The 18,501-nt window shown below is 41.9% G+C and overlaps 1 protein-coding gene across 3 annotated transcripts in view; it reads left to right on the top strand.

Moving 5' to 3' along the window:
- ROBO3 (roundabout guidance receptor 3) overlaps positions 1 to 18,260 on the top strand; it is a 464,292-nt gene extending 446,032 nt beyond the window's left edge. For 2 of the 3 annotated variants that reach the window (XM_082273527.1, XM_082273529.1), the window contains exons 16-28: positions 122 to 293; positions 815 to 1,000; positions 1,090 to 1,113; positions 2,577 to 2,619; positions 3,651 to 3,799; positions 5,307 to 5,594; positions 5,966 to 6,092; positions 6,396 to 6,620; positions 7,223 to 7,398; positions 8,567 to 8,671; positions 11,202 to 11,375; positions 12,196 to 12,347; positions 17,498 to 18,260. In XM_082273527.1, coding sequence (XP_082129653.1) covers positions 122 to 293; positions 815 to 1,000; positions 1,090 to 1,113; positions 2,577 to 2,619; positions 3,651 to 3,799; positions 5,307 to 5,594; positions 5,966 to 6,092; positions 6,396 to 6,620; positions 7,223 to 7,398; positions 8,567 to 8,671; positions 11,202 to 11,375; positions 12,196 to 12,347; positions 17,498 to 17,509 — 1,833 coding nt within the window. In that variant the 3' untranslated portion in view covers positions 17,510 to 18,260. The remainder of the gene's footprint in view (positions 1 to 121; positions 294 to 814; positions 1,001 to 1,089; positions 1,114 to 2,576; positions 2,620 to 3,650; positions 3,800 to 5,306; positions 5,595 to 5,965; positions 6,093 to 6,395; positions 6,621 to 7,222; positions 7,399 to 8,566; positions 8,672 to 11,201; positions 11,376 to 12,195; positions 12,348 to 17,497) is intronic. The other variant, XM_082273528.1, reaches the window with a different exon arrangement.
- Positions 18,261 to 18,501: the final 241 nt, after the last annotated feature.

Genomic DNA, 18,501 nt, shown 5'->3' with positions numbered 1-18,501 from the left:
GATCGACCAAAATGTAACAAATTAGCTGTTTTCTATGTAATGTTCCTTTTTTGGATGAAATGTGGTTGCACTTTGAAAAGCAATTTTAGCATTGACAATTGAAGTTATTTATCCTCCCCAGATCTGGATATTAGGAAATGAATCCCGGTACCACATAAACAGGACAGTGGATGGAACCCTGCACACTGCTGTCATCCGAGGGCTCATTCCAGGAATTCTGTACCGCGTTGAAGTGGCTGCAGCAACCAGCGCTGGTTTTGGGGTTAAAAGCCAGCCAATCACTATCCAGATTAGTAAGTGTCTGACTTTAGACAGAGCTGCATGGTCAAGATTTACTACAGCTATTTTTTTTTAAAGAACTTCACCCAACTTGGAAATGTTTGTTCTGGATGGGATAGTTTTATTTGCCCCAGTGGTTTCAGCTGCAGATCCTAGATTATCCCTCCAGTATTCTGATTCAAGCTGATAAAGATATCAATTTCCTATTCAGTTATTGTTGAATTCCAGTTGGTAGGTCTTTCAACAGTTTGTTCTGCCAGAATAGGTTAGTAAGCAGTTTGGAGGTAGGGGTGTACCCTAAAACAAGTGGATCTCCATGTTGGGATTTCTATGAACTGCAATACTGAGCTGTGCTCATAAAACACCCTCAGACTCCAGCTCAAAGAAGAAATTTTATTCTAGGGTGGAATTATACTTTAGGAAAAGAGAGTCTATTATCTGCATGCTCACAATTTAATATCCTACTTGGAATATAACTTCATGCCTCTTATATGATTGTTTCTGTCTTCCTCACCATTATTTCCACTCTGTCTAGAACCATCTTCGGATCATGTGCCCATAAATGGTGACAGCCTCACCCTAACAGAGCAGATCACCGATGTGGTGAAACAGCCAGCCTTCATTGCGGGTATTGGGGGAGCATGCTGGGTAATCCTGATGTGCTTCAGTGTCTGGATTTACTGCCGCAGGAAGAAGAGGAAGGAACTTAGCCATTACACAGGTGAGTAATGCTCCAATTTGTCCAGCTGCCAGGCCAATGACAAGCTTTGGACTAATGGTTCTAATGCATTGTTCTCTTTGTTTCCCCAGCCTCCTTTGCCTACACACCTGCAGGTAATTGTCTACTTATTCCTAAATTTTGTTGTATGCTCCACTCTCACTGTGCATAATACATAGGGGGTTACATATACCTTAATAGGTAACCTAACAATCAACAACTCTTATTTGCTTGCTTTAGGTTTGTTAAATATACTATTGAAAGCAATTTTTGATATTCGTTCACGAAGTGCAAAAAAATACCTGTTGACTTTGCCAAAACTTCAGTGCTCAAAATACATTAAGAGGCGCAGGGTCTCCATTTTGTGATAGCTAATAGGGTGAAAATGACTTTGGTTTTATTATTTTAACTGATTGACTTCACAAGGCTACTCACATATACCAACGGGGGGCTCCTGAGGAACATCCAAATTTGTAGAAAGCATCACATCAGTGAGTCTTGAAAAGGTTTTCATTTAACTAACTAACTGATAGGAGAAAAGGCCAACGCGTTTCAGGAATTTGGCCACTGCCTCTTCATCAGAACTTTAAGATTGACTGGACTTAAAAAAAATATTGTTTATTTATATATACAGAATCAGGTCTTTTGTATCAGCAAGGGCTTGTTACTGTCAAGGACTTACCTTGCCTTCCTGTTGGCAGCCATCTTTGACATGTGCAGACTGTTGTCTCTTATAAACTCTGTTTGCATCATCACTTGCCTGCTGCCTGGGCATTGCTCAGTAATGATGTTGCACACCTGACTATATATATCACCTGATAGCTTGCGGTCCTTGCCCTTGTGCTCCAAGGTGCATCACTGCTAGCAGTCTTCTGTTCTCTGTGTTCCTCCGTGCATGACCTGGCTTGGCTGACGACTTTCCTGGCTCTCAACCCCGCATCGGCAGACGATCTGGCATCGGCAGACTACCTGCTACTAGACTCGACCCCGGCTTGGATGACTACCCGCTTCTAGACTCGATCCCAGCTTGGATTACTACCTGCTTCTGGACTTGACCCCGGCTGTTCCTGATTTTGCTCCTCACTCTTGCTGTGCGTTTATTGTTGTTTCCCTAATAAACTGCTTTATTTTACTTGCATCTTCCTGTAGTCTGGTTTCCTGGCACCCTGACAGTTACGCAATTTAAGCTAATGATATTGCCTTAATCCTGATTCTGTATACAGTATATATAAATATATCTATATTCTGTATAAATATCAACATTATCCTGCTGAGCCCAGTCAATCTTGATGTTACAAAGTAGATAGGCCTTGATGAAGAGGAAGTGTTCAAATTCCAAAAATGGGGGCTGAACTTGATCCCACTTCTCACAATTTTAGTGTAGAAAAGGCACTGTGTTGTCACCCACAGCAAAAATTTCTGAGTGCATTTCTAGAAAAGTTTAACAGGTATTTTCCTGTACTTGCAGGGCCTGTATAGGGAAATCTGCATGCATTGAAGGGATGTACTGTTTTCTTTTTGTGTTTTTTCTTTTTAATTTGCCCAGACATACACTAACATCTCACTATTGCATTCACAGTGTCCTTTCCCCACACCGAGGCCTCCAGTCACATCACAGCCAGGTAAGAAGATGTCACATGTGCACCACACAACACATGGGTAACAGTGTGCATTTTAACGGGTTGATTTGCATCATCAAACATCACAAACGACTCACTTTCCTTGCTGCAAAAGTGCTTTGTGCAGTCCACTGCTGTAATTGCTGATCGTACACTTCAGAGCTTATTAAAGGGGAAATACACCCCACTCTGGATGTACCTGTGCTACATATATAGGCATTCTAACACTCTCCTGTGTGTGGGGGATGTCAGGATAAATGATGGTGGGGTGTATTTTACAGCCGATGACCACACACTGGGGGACATTTATCAGTACAAGGCAATGCTAAGTAGGAGTTGTGAGACTTAGAGGTTTAGAACAACTAAGCAGCTTCATTTATTAATTTCCCCCCTCGGTTGCTCTAGTGTAGCACTTTAACAGAATGAAACCTGACCCTGACCACTTCCTCGTTGTGTATAGGTTTGGAGTAAAAAAATCTGTCTCCGCTTCAGTGCCAGTTCAGTCCGATATTTGTGTGAATCAGTCCATAGTTGGCTGCCCAGGTTTGCAGGGGCAGAGGGTCGCAAATGCATGTATAAACTGTTGCACCCACAATTTACTGATCAGGTTTGCAGTGCTTTGCAGGCTCATTTGCAAAAATAATACATGCACATGTTTTTTCTTTAAAAAAATAGGTGCATTTATTTACTTTTAAGATGCATTTAGCCTTTTAAGCCATCTATGTTGAGGGTCAGGGGGCTGGCAAATAATTGGATCTTTTGGTTGGCATAGTTTTTATTTTGTTGCAGTTCAGAGAAATGTAAAATTCAAGCTGTAATATATAATCTGCCTCATTACTCCCGTTTAGTTTTACCTTACTGTGGGGCAGAATTTAATACATGTCCTCCAGTGATTGCTCCCTTAGGGCATTTTAGTACAAGCCTTAGGAATGTGACCTTTCAGAGGTCAGGAAGTAGCCAAATATATATACAGCACAATAAAGCTGGGTCATGGTTGCTTGCAGTCATTATAATCCAAGTCTGTTTTCCTTCAGACCAGGCTTGTTGGCCACCAGTGCTTCTAATTATCCCTGGCTGGCAGATTCGTGGCCTGCCACCAACCTTCTGAGAAACGGCAAGCCAAAGGAGGCAGCAGTCAGCTGCTGCCCAGGAGCCCACAATCCATCAGAGAGATACTATAACGGTAAGAGATTCAACATTTATTTTGGAGTGTGTCTGCTGATTAAATGGGATCTAATTTATCACAATAAAAGAACTCTATTCAGTCTAAATATAGAACGTTGCCTTCCAACAACTAGAAACAGATTTTTTTTTAAATAGTAACATCCAACTGTTAAAATTCCGAGCAGTTTATAATGAATGGCCAAAATGCTGGCCTGCTTGTGGTCACATCCGAGAACTAATGACCTATAACCATCTGTGATGAGCTGGGAGAAGGCCTCGGGCTCCTGAAAATTAGACTTCTTTCAAGACCGTTTATGGCAGGTTTTGTATCATATTTTGCACCCTCAAGGAGCCTTACTGAGAGAAGCAGAATTACAGTGCAGAGTATTCTTTTAACCCCAAGCAGAAACATCTCAGAGATCTAGAGAAAAAGAAATGACATTTTGCCCCAAATGCCGAAAAAAGAAATAAGTCTCAAATAATAGAAAAACTGCCACATTCAGGGTCATAAACACGAAGAATGGTTTTGGCCTGCACTGCCAAATGCTGGCCATTTTTTTTAAATAAATAAAATGTTATTCATATAATTGTTAAAAAAAAAGAATTCCATTAACTGAGACATTGCTGGTTAACTGACAGTCAGATTACAAGAAAGTACTGAACAGGGACTGAGCGTTTTTTTTAAATGCACATTTTACAATAAAAAAAATTATGGAAACTTGGTCTGTTCATGTAGACCCTGAAAAACGTGTAATAGGAGCGTATGCAACCGTGAGTACTTAGGATGACCTCTTTTCAAGGTGTGAGGTTAGGAAAAGAGACAAGAGTAGAACATATAAGGGAAGTAAGGTTGAGGAAGAAGGGCAAGTGCATTCAGGATCAGGAATGGGGGGGGGGGGGGGAGATTTTGGGTGTCCAGGCTGGGGCGAAACACTGCTTAAACTTTAAGACATTGCTCAGTGTTCTAAGGTCTTCAAGGGGTGGAGTACTCAAGAAGGCACTCTAAATGATAATGTAGGTGGTGTATTGATCATTCTTTTTTTCTGTTTCCTCCATGGAAGTCAGTTAAGCAATCCACTTTGTGGGACAGTGGTGGACTTTCAATGTGGTTATCGGATCATGTTTTTTGCAGCCAGGAGAAAGAATCAAGAGTGGACTCTTCCTAGCTACAGAGATGGGGGCTGATAAGTATATAGAGAGGAGGGAGATTTCAGAGATGCAAGCATTTACATATTTATTATTAGATCTAGTATTGAAAAAAGCCAAAAGTTATGCAGCTTGGACACATAGACCATATCTGGAGCATGGTTCCAATTTCTTTCCCTAATGCCAACCATAATGGCATTCCAGGAATAGCTAAAGCGTACATTTCATATGATGCTTTACCTATTCCTGTAATTTTTATATTTGCAGAAATGGGACATTGAATTGTTTGGACCAAATGAAGCAGTCAGAGCAGGGAAATGTAAGCAGGGTAAATCTTACAGGGTTGGTACAATGATGTAACCTGAGCTTGGTTTTGCCAGATGCAGGGATCTCCAACTACATTGCTCAGACAGAGAAATTTGGCACAGGAGTCTCGGATGGGCCCATCTACAGCACTATAGACCCTACCAGTGATGACATGAGGACATTCAATGGAGCTTTCTCACAGCAGACCACACCCTATGCAACCACGCCTGTTGTACCCTATGGCGGACAGAACCTGCATTCACCTGAGTCAGAGGACAATGCATGGAATGTCCAGGCTGGCACCTCCGGAATACTGTACGCTCAGCCTGATCGCAGCAAGGCAGAAAACGGTACATATATATGTATATATGTGTGTGTGTGTCCGTTAGAAGGTTACTGAAGGTGTATGTGTCATATGTACACCATTTGTGCGGCCATACTGTGGATGGAATTGGGGTTTTTGCTAGTCAGCTCCCTAAAAGCTAGTGCCACAGTGCAGAGTGTATTAGGACGCAAGCGAACATAGAAGGGAGCAATCGGCATTACTGAGTATTTCAGGAGAGGAGTCATGCAGCAATGCAGAGGATTGCAGGAGAGAAGAGTTATGGGAAAAAGCAGAGAAGTAATAAAAGGAATCTTATGGTATTGCAAAAACTTGTGAATTAAATAGAATATAAAAACGCTCACTATAAACTATAACGGACAATCCTATTTTTTTTTCCAGCTTCAAAAGGCAAACAGAAGTCTGTGGGGAAACCAGTGAAAACGCCATCTCTGAATTGGACAGAGATTCTGCCTCCTCCACCTCCTGCCAACGAGCTGAACCATTTCCAAGACGAAGACTCAGACGTGGAAATGAAGTAAGCTCTTCCCCGGGCCTCATCTGTTCAGAGTGCGCTGAGCCAGGGAACTCCTGGCAGCCATCTTGTGTGTTTACAATGGCTCTCACTCTGCAAGCTGTTGTTTGTAAATTGTGGATCTAAACTGGTTAATTTCCTTAATATACAAACAACAAGATCCCTCCAGGTGCTCCCAACGTAGCACAAATTTACATCCCCTATATTCCTGTTAGCAAAAGCTGTTTCGGTTAAGTGATTGTTCATTATGCTTTAGGAATTTGCATAAATCTCAGATTTTCCTGAAAGATATTTCTGTTGTTTTAGTTCAGAAACAGAAGAGTGGTGTCCTCCATTGCCGGAGAGGACGTATCTGATGGAGAATATTCCAGAAGATTGCCCTCCTCCCCCTCCTCGTGGTGAAGCCTCTTCTCCAGCACAGTCCTACGGACAACAGTCCACGGCTACCCTCACCCCATCGCCGCGAGATGAGATGTACGATTCAGAGGAAATTCCGCGACTCCAGCAATTTGAACTTCCACCCCATCCCAGGTCAGAATCTCAACATTCCCAGCTGTTACCCCATCCAACATCAGATATCCAATATACCCAAATGCTCCCCTATCCCAGGTTAGATTTAGAGTATACATAACTGGTACTTCATCCATGACCAGGATCCCAACTGTTAAATGTTAACTGTTGACCATTATTAGGGTTTTCTGACCTTGACCCAAAAAATTTCCTAATTTAAAAGTGCATGTCTGGGGAAAATGAAAAAAAAAAAAAGATATATTTAGTACATCTCTACAATACATACGTAATTCGCCATGTTTTTCACAAAGAAATATTTTTTAAGAGCGATTACTGGAGCAGAAGCAGCTTTACAGCCAAGCACTTCCCCTTTCTTCATCTCCCTAACATAATGGGATGGAGTCCTGTAGTCCACCAGGAAAAAACTGGGTGGGGCTGACAACATAGGATGAGATTTCAATGCAGCAGAGGCAACTATAATAGGAAGTTAGGCACTCACTGGACCTCTGACACATCAAAAGCTGTATTTTTCTATACTTTTGAGAAAAACCATAGGAAAATATGTATGTATTGTAACGATGTACTGTTGTATACACATTAAAGTTCTCTATGTTACCTTGTAGGAGAATGCCATCTGGATCCGTACCAGTTCCAAGAGCCCCCAGCCCTCCCCTGACACAGTCCAATCCCGCTCTCCATACAGCGGCAGAGGGTGGGGAGACCCCGCGCCATGGACATAGACGGAACCTCAGCCAAAATCCAACGGTCAGTGCAGAGAACATGGACCTGCCCAGCACAGGTGAGACCTGGACTAATACCAAATCTAACCAAAAATCCAGTGACCATCCCAAGTCCAGTTTATGTTGTATAACCACAGACAGTCAAATATTGAGAATTATAGCCGTAATAAAATCTTTTTTTATCTAAAAACTTTTGCAATCGCCCTTCCTGCATCAGAATAGGTTTCATGGAAAATGTCTAAATAAGGCAGCAGAAAATGCAAACACACACAGTGACCTTAATCAGAAGTCTGTTTAATGGAAGATGAATTTTGATTGGCTGCTATAGGTCACTTTGCTCTTTACCTTTTAAACAAATGACGAGTTAGATTTAAACGTTTTAGGACATGAGGTTTTTCTGTAGAAGTAAGGATTAAAGTGAGATTTTGGGAGAAATGGCTTTTTTTTTTTAAATGTCATGTCCCTCAATATTTAAATATCATCTGTCTTGTACCATCTTTATGCACTGAAATATTGGCGTTTGTCTTTAGTCATGTTAGCAGAATTGGATACAGCCAATTAGCCATGAACTTTCCCCAGCATACAGCCCTGCTACTCAGCAAAGGGAACCAAATTAAAACCATTTTCTTACATGTTAATAAAAACAGAGGGCTGCATAGATCTGCCAGTGTTAGAGAAAGTTGCATGCCTTCATGTCCTCCCTGTAAAGTTTGCTCTCTTTAAGGGGTCTTAGGGCCCCTTTGCATGTATTTCCTAAAACGCTGATAGGTGTTGTAACGGCAAACATTTCCAATAGGTCTTCGATGCATATTCAAAACCACATAAATCATTTTCTTCCAACAGTTGCAATACATGAGGGCCATGTGTTGCATGTGTAGATGCACATTGGGGACCCACTGGAAATAGGTACAGGCCTATAATGCATTTGCAACACAAGTCAATGCCCCTGATGTTACATACACACACAAGTTTAGATCTAAATGGGTCCTACAGCTGTACTCAATTCCAAATCTGATATTGGTTGGTTGCTTTACCTATAAGCAGATTTGGAGTATGCTTGCTGACAATATATTCAACGTTCACAAGTCCCAGCACTGGCTTTCTTATAGAATGGAAGATTGGAAGACAGTGCCCAATGTACAGAGCACTAACTACCAGTGTCACTGCAGCTAGAACTTAGCGGCATTCTCCCTTAATCCTGATGATGTGTTCTTTGTCTGCTTACAGGAAAGCTGCTCTCAGGAGACAATCTTGGCACTCCGCCTGGACAGAAATCCAAAGCCAAGAAGAAGGCGAAATCCGGCCACTATCGAAGGGAGGCAAAGCAAGGAGGTGGGTTCAGTTCAAATCCCAGGAGGCTTATAAGGGCCATTTAACAGTCCATGGTCCCAGGTGGCATCTCAAAACAGAACAGTTATTGTAAGAAACTGGTCAGGATGGAATTTCTGGGCTAGAAGGGTTCTTAAAGGTGCAAGTTCCAGAATTCTGCCAGGCCCCATGTTGCACAGCTGATTCTTTTATATTAGAGACTCCTTTAGAACACAGAGAGATTGGGTCTTGTATTGTTGTATAAGGTCATCTCATCAATCAAACTGACTTACTTCCGTATGGTTGTTTAGACATATTGAAGACCACCAGCTAAGGGGTGGCATGGTTCTGAGCAAAATCCAACTATATAAGCAGTTTTGAGATGCCACACACACCAAGTCCAAGGTGGTATAAATGTTATTGGATATTTAGAATAATAATACAACATGTTTTGGGGCGTTAAACCAAACCCCCCCCCCCCCCCATCAGGGCTTAAATGTTATATCACTTTAAATATTTCCGAAGTCGACTGGATTAACGATAATAACTGCAATATCTTGCAATGGGGGTAAGATGAAACCACCAGAAGCTTTTGGCACGTGTTCTCAATCGTTTTTAACAAGCAGATAATAATTTCATTAAACCAGGTGCGAGCACCATATAAAATCAGTCATAGATCTTCCCACAAATCAGATATTCCATTCCCATTCAGAACTGTCAGAATCTAACAGCTTCTCATCACCTCTGGGGGAAAAGACATAATTAAAATCTACTTGTAACTGTATCTGCTGTATCGGTTACATCTGACAGTAACTAGTGGCCGCACACCTCTCAATGGATCGGATTTCCCAGAGTTATGGGAATTCAGGGAATTCAGAGGCAGATGAGTCAGAGAGAGGACAGGTGCATTGTGTGAAATATGGAGCCGAATTGCAATTTTATAGCAAAAAAGTTTTCTCCTTCTGGAAACCGGTTTATGTATGTCTGATAAGATAGAATGGGTTCAGAGACGGGCAAGAAAAATGGTGACAGATCTAAAGGATGAAATTTCAGGAAAGACTACAGGAACTTAAAGTGGAGTTCCAGCCTAAATCAAAACAATGGCTACAATAATAGAGGACGCACCCCCATTCATTTTCCCATACTTTTTTTTTCATTTTGTACCTTTTATGGAGTCTTTAGGCTGCACTTCCTACCTCGCTGCGGCCAGGTACGTCATTTTAGCTCCTGGGATAACTGTTTTATTAATCCCAGGAGTCAATGGGCGTCCCCCGCAGCTAGAATTGTGGGATTTCAAAACTGGAAATGATGCGATGCTAGGTGCCATTTTAAATTTGGAAATTCAGTCTCTATAAAAACCTGGCAGACACACAGTGGGGCGCAATTCGTTTCCACTGCACATGCACGAGATCCGGAGGTGCATGCTGGGTAGCCAGCTGCACCTAATCCCGAAAGAGAGTCCCAGCAGGCTTCAGATGCCCACAGTCACGATGGCCGCGTGCTGAATCAGCAGCTTATAGTAAGTCATGAATACTGCACAAAAAACAGAGCACAATTTTACCAATTTGTAACCCACGAGCGGTAACTGTCACGGGGGTTATTAAAAAAAAAAAAAGTCTGGAACTCTAATATATACAGTTTTGGGGGGAGAAGGAAAAGGGAGAACATGACTGAAATTTTTAAAGTTGAATTCCAGGTATTGATTCTTTTACTTAGTTATATTGGTCCAGCCTGGCCCAATGTAAGTATGTATATGCTGTGACCATGGGAGCACTGTAATATACTTCTTGTTTCCATGGCTTGCGGCTGCCCTGCTGCATAGTAAATTGGGTCACGTGCTTGTTACGTGCTTGTCACAGAACACCTTGCATTTTTCTGATCCAACTTGTCCAATCAAAAAGTCTTGCATTCATTGAGAAAAATGTAAAGCATTCTGTGACTGGCACCTGTACCAAGTGAGTGACCCCCTCCGTCGTTCACTATGCAGCAAGGCAGTTGCTTAGCACTGGACCAAAAAAAGCTGTCTGTGATCACTGTAGTAGCAGTGACGACAATAGTAATTTCCTACTCTCACAGTGGTCACACAGGTGGCACACATATACTTACATTGGTCCAAGCTGGAAAAATGCAGCTATGCAAAAATAATTCCATACCTGGTATTCAGCTTTAAATACGTGAAGAGTGTGATTGAGGTTCAGGAAGGCAGTATTTTTATTATGAAATTATGATCAAGTACAAGGTGACATGACCTCAAACTAGCCAGAGAAAAGTTCAAAATTAACCTTAGAAAGCATTATTTTACTGATGCTTGGAACAGGAAAAAAGGGACAGACTCAATGGATCACTTTGTCTTTTTCTGCGATCACTTTTATAGGTTTCAAATGTCAATCTGCATTCATTTAGCTGATGAGGACATGTAGGTTCCATATGCTGGATGGGAACCTGTAGATCCATTTCAGCTAAAGGGCTGTAAATTAAACACCTGGAACATGACAATGTATTTCACCAATTCCTTTCATCCAAGTACTAAAACGCTTTTTTTCCCCCCACATAGATCTCCCACCTCCGCCAGAGCCCCCTCCTGCCGATGAAGAGCTGTGCTCCCCTCGCATGGAGTGTTCAGCTTCATCGTTGGAGAGAGACACAAGCATTACATCCTCCATGGAGAGAAGAGGAGCCGCAGGGCAACAGAGAGGATGTGCACCTCACCCGCTGCACCACAGAGAAGGTACACCATTGCCAGGCTAATAGAAGATGGAAATATCCATCAGATGTTAATGAGTTCTGTTGATATCAGTTATATATGGTAGAAGTATAGCAGGGGAAGATAATATGCAACGTACAGCTGACTTTCTGACCAGTAATCTTATAGATGAAAAACACCAGCTATCAATTTGCTACAGCTAAAATGGCAGCTTACACAGAGCAGTAGACTACACAATATATTTACAATGTGATCTAGCATGGAGATATCCATACCATGTGTGTAAATTCTTGTATAGAACTTTGTGTCAACCAATAGTTGCAGAGCCAGCGATAGGGTGTACAGGCAGTACTCCCGTACCCGGCCCAATCAGGTCAGCAGGGGGACCTGGGCCTGGTAGGGCTTGCCAATGATTGACAATGGAGGAGAGAGAGTAGGAAAGGTACGTGCTGAGAAGCACTGCATTTAGAGGCAGAAAAGTGGCGGCTGATTGGTGAAGAAACAAAGACGCACAGTGGTAAGGGAGGGACCCTTGTGTGGTTAACTGGTGTCCAGGTAGGGAAATTGGGTTGCAGGCTTGAGAGGTGGATGAAACTTGTGTGTGTTCAGTGTACATATGGTTGCAACATAGCTAGCCATTAGTACTATTTTTCATAGCAAGGGCCCCATGATTTTAATCCTCGAGTTGCTACTGTAACCGACAGCAACCAGCCAATTATCTTCCAATGTCCTGCCCACACTAAAGCGCAGATGTCTGATTACAGCAGATCACCAAACAAGTCTGCTCTTTTCACTGCGTCAGAAACATTTCCAATGTATTAAAACAACCCTCCTCTGTTTTCAGATGAAGAGATCATTCCATACTGTAAACCCAACTTCCTATCCCGGAGTCAAATGTCCAGCAACTGCTCCACATCGGGAAGCTGCTCGTCCCGGGGGTCTGCGGGGTCCCGGGGTCACCCATCTGGAAGGAGCAAAACAGGAGAGCGGAAAGAGGTAGGAGATCATGTGTGAAATGAAAGATTGTTCCCCCAAGATATAAGATATCATTTCTGGAATCAGAGGGTGTTAAAGTTCATATTTTCCCCAGAAAAGAGACCAGCGAGCGTATCGGATAACCCAAAAGCCGCTGTGACTCACCGCAACCCCACACAACAGAAAACACAAATTACACTGCCTACTAAACCACCCACACGGTGGAAGATTCAGCCACCTCTATACATTCCTCTGGTTTAGACGATTTTCCAGGGTGGCCAAAAATAGCAATATATGGTCATGGTTTTAGCCAATCACTAATGCTTATCCTGAGGTCTGGACAGTCCTATCTGATTAAATGATAGGAGGGCATAGATGCCAATGCATAAAATTAAATACAAAAATTTAGTTTGATGATCAGATCTTTCCCTCATGTCTAACCTTGCATATAAAAGCCAAACTCGCATATCAAAGCCAAGGATTTGTTTATTTTTGTGGTCTATCCAGTCTTGAGATTTATATATCACTGCAACACAGCATAGCCATGTTTGGCAGGACAGGAGACCTGATTTTGTTCTCTGTTGCTTTCAGTAACACTTACAGGTCTTGTCCCCTCCCCCAGCCTGTGATTGTACAGTGGAAGGAGAAGCAGCTGACTGATGATCTCATATCTGTCACTCTGCTCTTTCTTTCCTATCTGCAAGTCCCTATTAGCATACAAGCTCACCACCTTGTGCTGTTTCTCGCTCCCTCCAATCTGAGCTCTGCTGTATAGAGACTGATACCAACTTAAATTCCAGATACCTGCACTACTTCCATATTTAAAAAAAAATGAAATTATTGATGCATTGTTATATCTGCATGGAGTTCATTATTAGCAGTTTTAAAAAAGTTTGGGGGAATACATTTAAATCAGTATTTACAGTTTTTTGGGTGATCCTTTCCATCTCCGCTGAGCAGACTCTTATACAAGCATAGAAAGGCTTCTGCAATGTCTCCAGGTTGAAGATCTGCCATTTCTCAAAACACGTTCAAAGTGAAAATAAAGAAATATAGCTAAATAAACAAGTATTGGCTGTGCGGACTTAGCCTGGCAGTTGACCCCTGACCCCAGCGGCGGGCGAGGTCACTTTCACAGTCTTCTCTCGGGAATCGCGGGGTCTCCAGTTTTAAGTTACATTTCTGCTCATTGTTACTTTGGATGATGTGATGAGTAGTCCTGAATGACTCAGTGCCGGCTCTATACATGGAATATGGAAAGAGTTTCAGCAGCTCCAGGTCTTGGCGCTGATTGATAACATTAATGTATTGTGGAGTTTTCAGCACCCGGATATTATTATGCTTTAATGGCAGCAAGCGCAGGCTGGTAATTATGGAAGATTCACAGGTTCTGGCAGAAATTCCCATCTGGAATTTGGTTCTATAATTTGTAACAGGAAAAATCCCTCTACAGGGGTCGGGCAGAGATCATTCACATTACTTGGGTAATTCGCCATTTTTAGTCCTACAGCATTACATACTGCAGAAAAGAATCTATGTCACAAACTAACCAATCACATTAAACCATCTTCCAACCAATGCAAATTTATAGCACATTGAAGGCCCGTACACACGTACCGATTGTCAGCCGTAAATGTTCGGCCAACGTCCGATCGGCCGATTATCGGCTTGTTAGTATGATGCTTCCGACAACCGACTGCGACTTTTCAGCCGAACAAAATCTGGTGTGCAGGCTATAAAATTTTTGTTGGCCAACAAAGAACGGCCGATTGTTTGTCAGTCAGTACAGATTTCGGCCGACAAAAATGTGATGATCAAGACTGGGCATGCTCAGTGAAGAAAAAACACACGAAAAGTAGACCAGAACATGACATCACTTCTGCAGTTGGTTGTTGTTGGCCGACAAAATTCGTGTGCAGTCTTGAGCACTTTTCAACCAACAAAACAGCACCGGACAAAAGACGGCCGAACGGTCGGCCCACAATCGGTACGTGTGTACGGGGCTTAAGAGATAACTAGGCCTTGTTTACACAGGCCAATCGGCAGTTGGGAAGCAGTAAAAACATGACCCGACTGCCTGTTTCAGGGATGCTCAGTCTCAAAGCCAACTTTGCAGGACTTTTCTGATTGCACAGATAAGGACAGGATACTATAAAAGTCATGCATGTGAATATTTTTCTTCTGATATTGCATTATTGTTTACATTTTTGGGGGTTTGGGTTTTAGGCCCCCAAAGATCAGAAGGAATCTTTGTTACTATTTTCTGATTGGTAGACATTCTTTTTTATATGCCTGATGAGATCATTCTGCATGGCCTCAAAATGCAGCACCTCTACTTTTTGTGATGTGATCATTTTAAATTGGAATATTGATTTTGGATTTATGGTGTGTTGGTGCCATATTTTTCTTCTTTTAAAATACATGTCACATAAAAATGTTGTAATGACCCTTGCTGAGAATCTATTCTACCCAGAAATGTGCAGATCTGTAATCTAGCCCCATACATCGTAGACTTGGACAGGTCCTGTTCTTTGACAGGCACTGAGCGTGTAACTAAATTCCCTTGGCCATTCTTAGGCCTCCTTTGTAGCGGAGAAGTGGCACTCAATAGCAGATCCGGTTTCTCCGGCTCGCTGCAGGACATTGTCTCTCTGATCAGGTTTCTCACAAGAAAATTCCCCCTTTTTCATCTTCATTAAAATCTCTGCAAATGAACTTCAAAAGCTGCGGAGAGTACGAGTCATCCGCCAGCATAGAGGGCTGAAGGATCCTGAATTTCAGAAACTCGATCTCCTGAAAACTGAACCTTCTTCTCTCTCTCTTTCCCAAGAGAAAGATCGTCTTTTGTGCCCCTTGCTGAAGGTGACAGGCCTGTGATGGATTTATCTACGTCTCGCTCTATATCTGCCTTATCGATCGTTTCCCTTTATAGGACAAAAATGCTCATCCTAGAGAATTTCTCCCCAAAGAACTTCCAAAAAATGCTGGTCTTACAATACAGCAATTATAATGATTGTGCACTCAAGACACCATATAGGAAAGATTTATCCTAAAAAACATATTATAAAAAGGCAGGGCTGGGAGATCACCACCCTTCATAATAATAGTCATTTAATAGGTTGCATTGTTCTGATATGGCTTATGGAGTACTTATTGCACTCCTTTGAAGTGTTTATGTAAGTCTTCAAGGCTGAGGCCTGTCCAGACTTTGTATCCAGTTTCTTCGGCTTTTCAATCCGCCACAAGACAATGAGAAACCCAGCAACCAGACTTTAAAATGACATCTCAATGGATACCATTAGTTATGCACTTTGTGCTATTGAAGTAGCCAACTTATTTTTCAGTTTTAAATAATGCAAGCAGCTTAACCAATTCAGCTCTGGGCCAATCCTGACACTTTATACATATATGTAAAAATCTACATTTGTTTGCGAGAAAATTATTTAGAACCCCCAAACGTTATTTTAGGCAGAGTCCCTAGATAATAAAATGATGGGTGTTGCAATTTTTTATGTCACATGGTATTTGCACAGCAGTTTTTCTAATGCTATTTTTTTTTTTTTTTAACACGCTTGAAAAGTGAATTTTAATGCACAAAAACACAATACAATACCCAATTATTTGGTAAAATATAAAAGCGGATGTTACGATGAGTAAATAGATACCCAACATGTCACAATCTAAAATTTCCTACGCTCGTGGAACAGTGCCGAACTATGGTACTTAAAAATCTCCATAGGCGATGCTTTAAAAGCCGTTACAGGTTACCAGTTTGAAATTACACTGGAGGAATGGTGGCATTATTTTTCGCTAGAACGTTCACAGTGATACTTCACATGGGCAAACACCAAAGCATCTGATCAAATCAAGAGCTCTTTGATCAGATGCTGGTTTTTAATCCTGTAAAAAAAAAATCCTTGTCACTTCTGGTTTCTGATGTCACACAGTGGGAGGAACATCAGTTTTCGCTCACCGAGTCCCAGGAACCGGGTGCTGCTGGTCGCATCCCTACCGGGCTCCCTGATCACACGCCCAGTAAAGGCGGGAGCGACGTGGGATCCATTCCGCCGCCTGTAAAAGGGGATTTCTTCCGACTTGTTTTGCGTTTTTTTTTAAGACCGAAAGTAAGGGAGAATTTCGATGACAAGACGCGAAAAGGAGAGGATCTACAAAATCCAAAGGTTCCAGAAGTTCAAAACTTTTATTTTTAGTTAATGACAGCAAAACATGAAACAGCTAACTCATCTCAGGGGCCCAAAGTTCCCCCCTTCTTCAGGGTTTAGGTGTAGTTAGTTGTAGGACTCAAAAATGGCAATCACCAGAAATAAACATTACATAGAAGTTTACAAATGCCCAGGATTGGTGAATAAGCATTTTGTTGATCCTGGGAATTTCCAAACTTCTACACCATAAAGGATTGTTTTCTCTTGCGTCCTCCGACAGTCGCCGCCCACTCATACAGTCTTCACCAATGGGGTATTGACTTCCTCTCCACAGGAGTAGCTAGGCATGAGACTTGTTAAAAACAAAAGCATTTAACATAGACACACCCATGGGGCTGTCCCACTGGTCAATACCCCCCTGCAGTAAGCCATCCCAACTCAGTTTGTCTTCTGCCTAGCGTTAGGAGTAGCTAGGCTTCCCTGTGCTGGGGCTACAGTCTCAGCCTTCTAATCTTTTTCTTATGATTTTTGTTTGCAAGAATGTCAGTTTTTCTTTGTGCCATTTTTCATTCCTACTACTTACAGCACCTGAGCCTTGAAGAAGAGGACATTTTGAAACAGAGAACACATTTCAGGGATTCCATGTTTTCTTATTGTAAACGTATGCAAATACTACCATATTTTGAAATTGTGGACCCTTTGGTTCTATCATTGGACCTTGTACACACACCGGTCCTCAACTATGGGTCCCCCAATTAAGAGGTACCGCATTTATATGGAGGGCAGCCTCACCACAACCATCTACTGAAAAGTTGAAACCAACTTCTAATTTTTTCTAATTTTAGAAAAAGAAAACAGAAGTTCTAACCTTTTCCTTTTTTTGGGTTTGGATAGAAAACTTTTTGAGACGAGGCATAGCCTGTTAGAACTTCCAATCCTAAATTCTGTACATCTTGTTTGCTTCAAAACTCCGATATATAATTACTAACATGTCTGTGTTCCCTCCAGGAGAAAAGATGAAGAGTGAGAATGGGACAAGTTCTTCTACCCCGGACTTCCTACAAAGGACAGAGTTCTTCAAAAGACACTTTAAAACTTTTCCAGTATTTTCCACTCTGCTTATTTATGAAAATTTTCTGGACATTTTTTTCTTTTTTTTTTATGTTCCGTGTAAATAATGTTGCCCGTCTCTTTGAACGCGGCCTTTCTAGAGATTGGGAAAGCTGAACTATATTTATAAAGTTAAAAAAAAAACAAAATTGTACATTAATTTTTTTTTTGCTGTTTTGAACGTGCCAAGTTTTCTAGCAAGTATGACGTTTGCACTGTGGGTTGTACAGAACGATGTGAATAAGAAGAAAAAAAAATCAAAAAAAAAAAAGCACAAGGCTTCGCTGCATGCGGTCCCCTCATAGACTGAGCGCTGGACACAGCCAGTGATGTATGAACGCGGAATGCAAAAGACGGGGACACAATGGGCGGAGGCAGAGGACTCGGTCCGGTACAGGTTCATGTGCGCACATAACTTTTCAGCTTTCTCCAGGACTGGAAAAGGAGTCTCAATTCTTACTATGTCACACAACAAGCTGGACAAGCAGTACACGGGGAGGAGCCTGTTTGGGGTGGGGGAGGGGCTAAGTAGGACCATCAGTGCGACACCTCAGTCTTTCACAAGTGACAGCTATTCAAGCAGCATCATGTGACTGCACTTGTGACAGACCCGAAACTAATTTTGTATGCTACAAATAAAGATTTTTGCTAAACAGTCTGACACACTGTCTGTATATATTGAAATATGCAAATATCATAACTGTTACCAGAACCTAAAGTGCAATGTAAAGCCACCTTTTTATTTTTATTACCCTGTGTTCTACCATTGAGATTTCCTGTATCATAGACATAACAGGAAGTGAATTCCCCTCCCAACGGTTGTCACCAGACCAGGTGTCCTAATGGAAGAATTTCCCTCACCTCCTACTCTGGTGACAACTTAAAAATATATAGGGCCCGAT

The sequence above is a fragment of the Pelophylax lessonae genome, assembly GCF_965119305.1.
Source record: "Pelophylax lessonae genome assembly, chromosome: 12".
In the NCBI taxonomy this organism is placed as follows: domain Eukaryota; kingdom Metazoa; phylum Chordata; class Amphibia; order Anura; family Ranidae; genus Pelophylax; species Pelophylax lessonae.
Note: the sequence above shows the minus strand (reverse complement) of the source record. Positions and strands in the feature narration are given on the sequence as shown.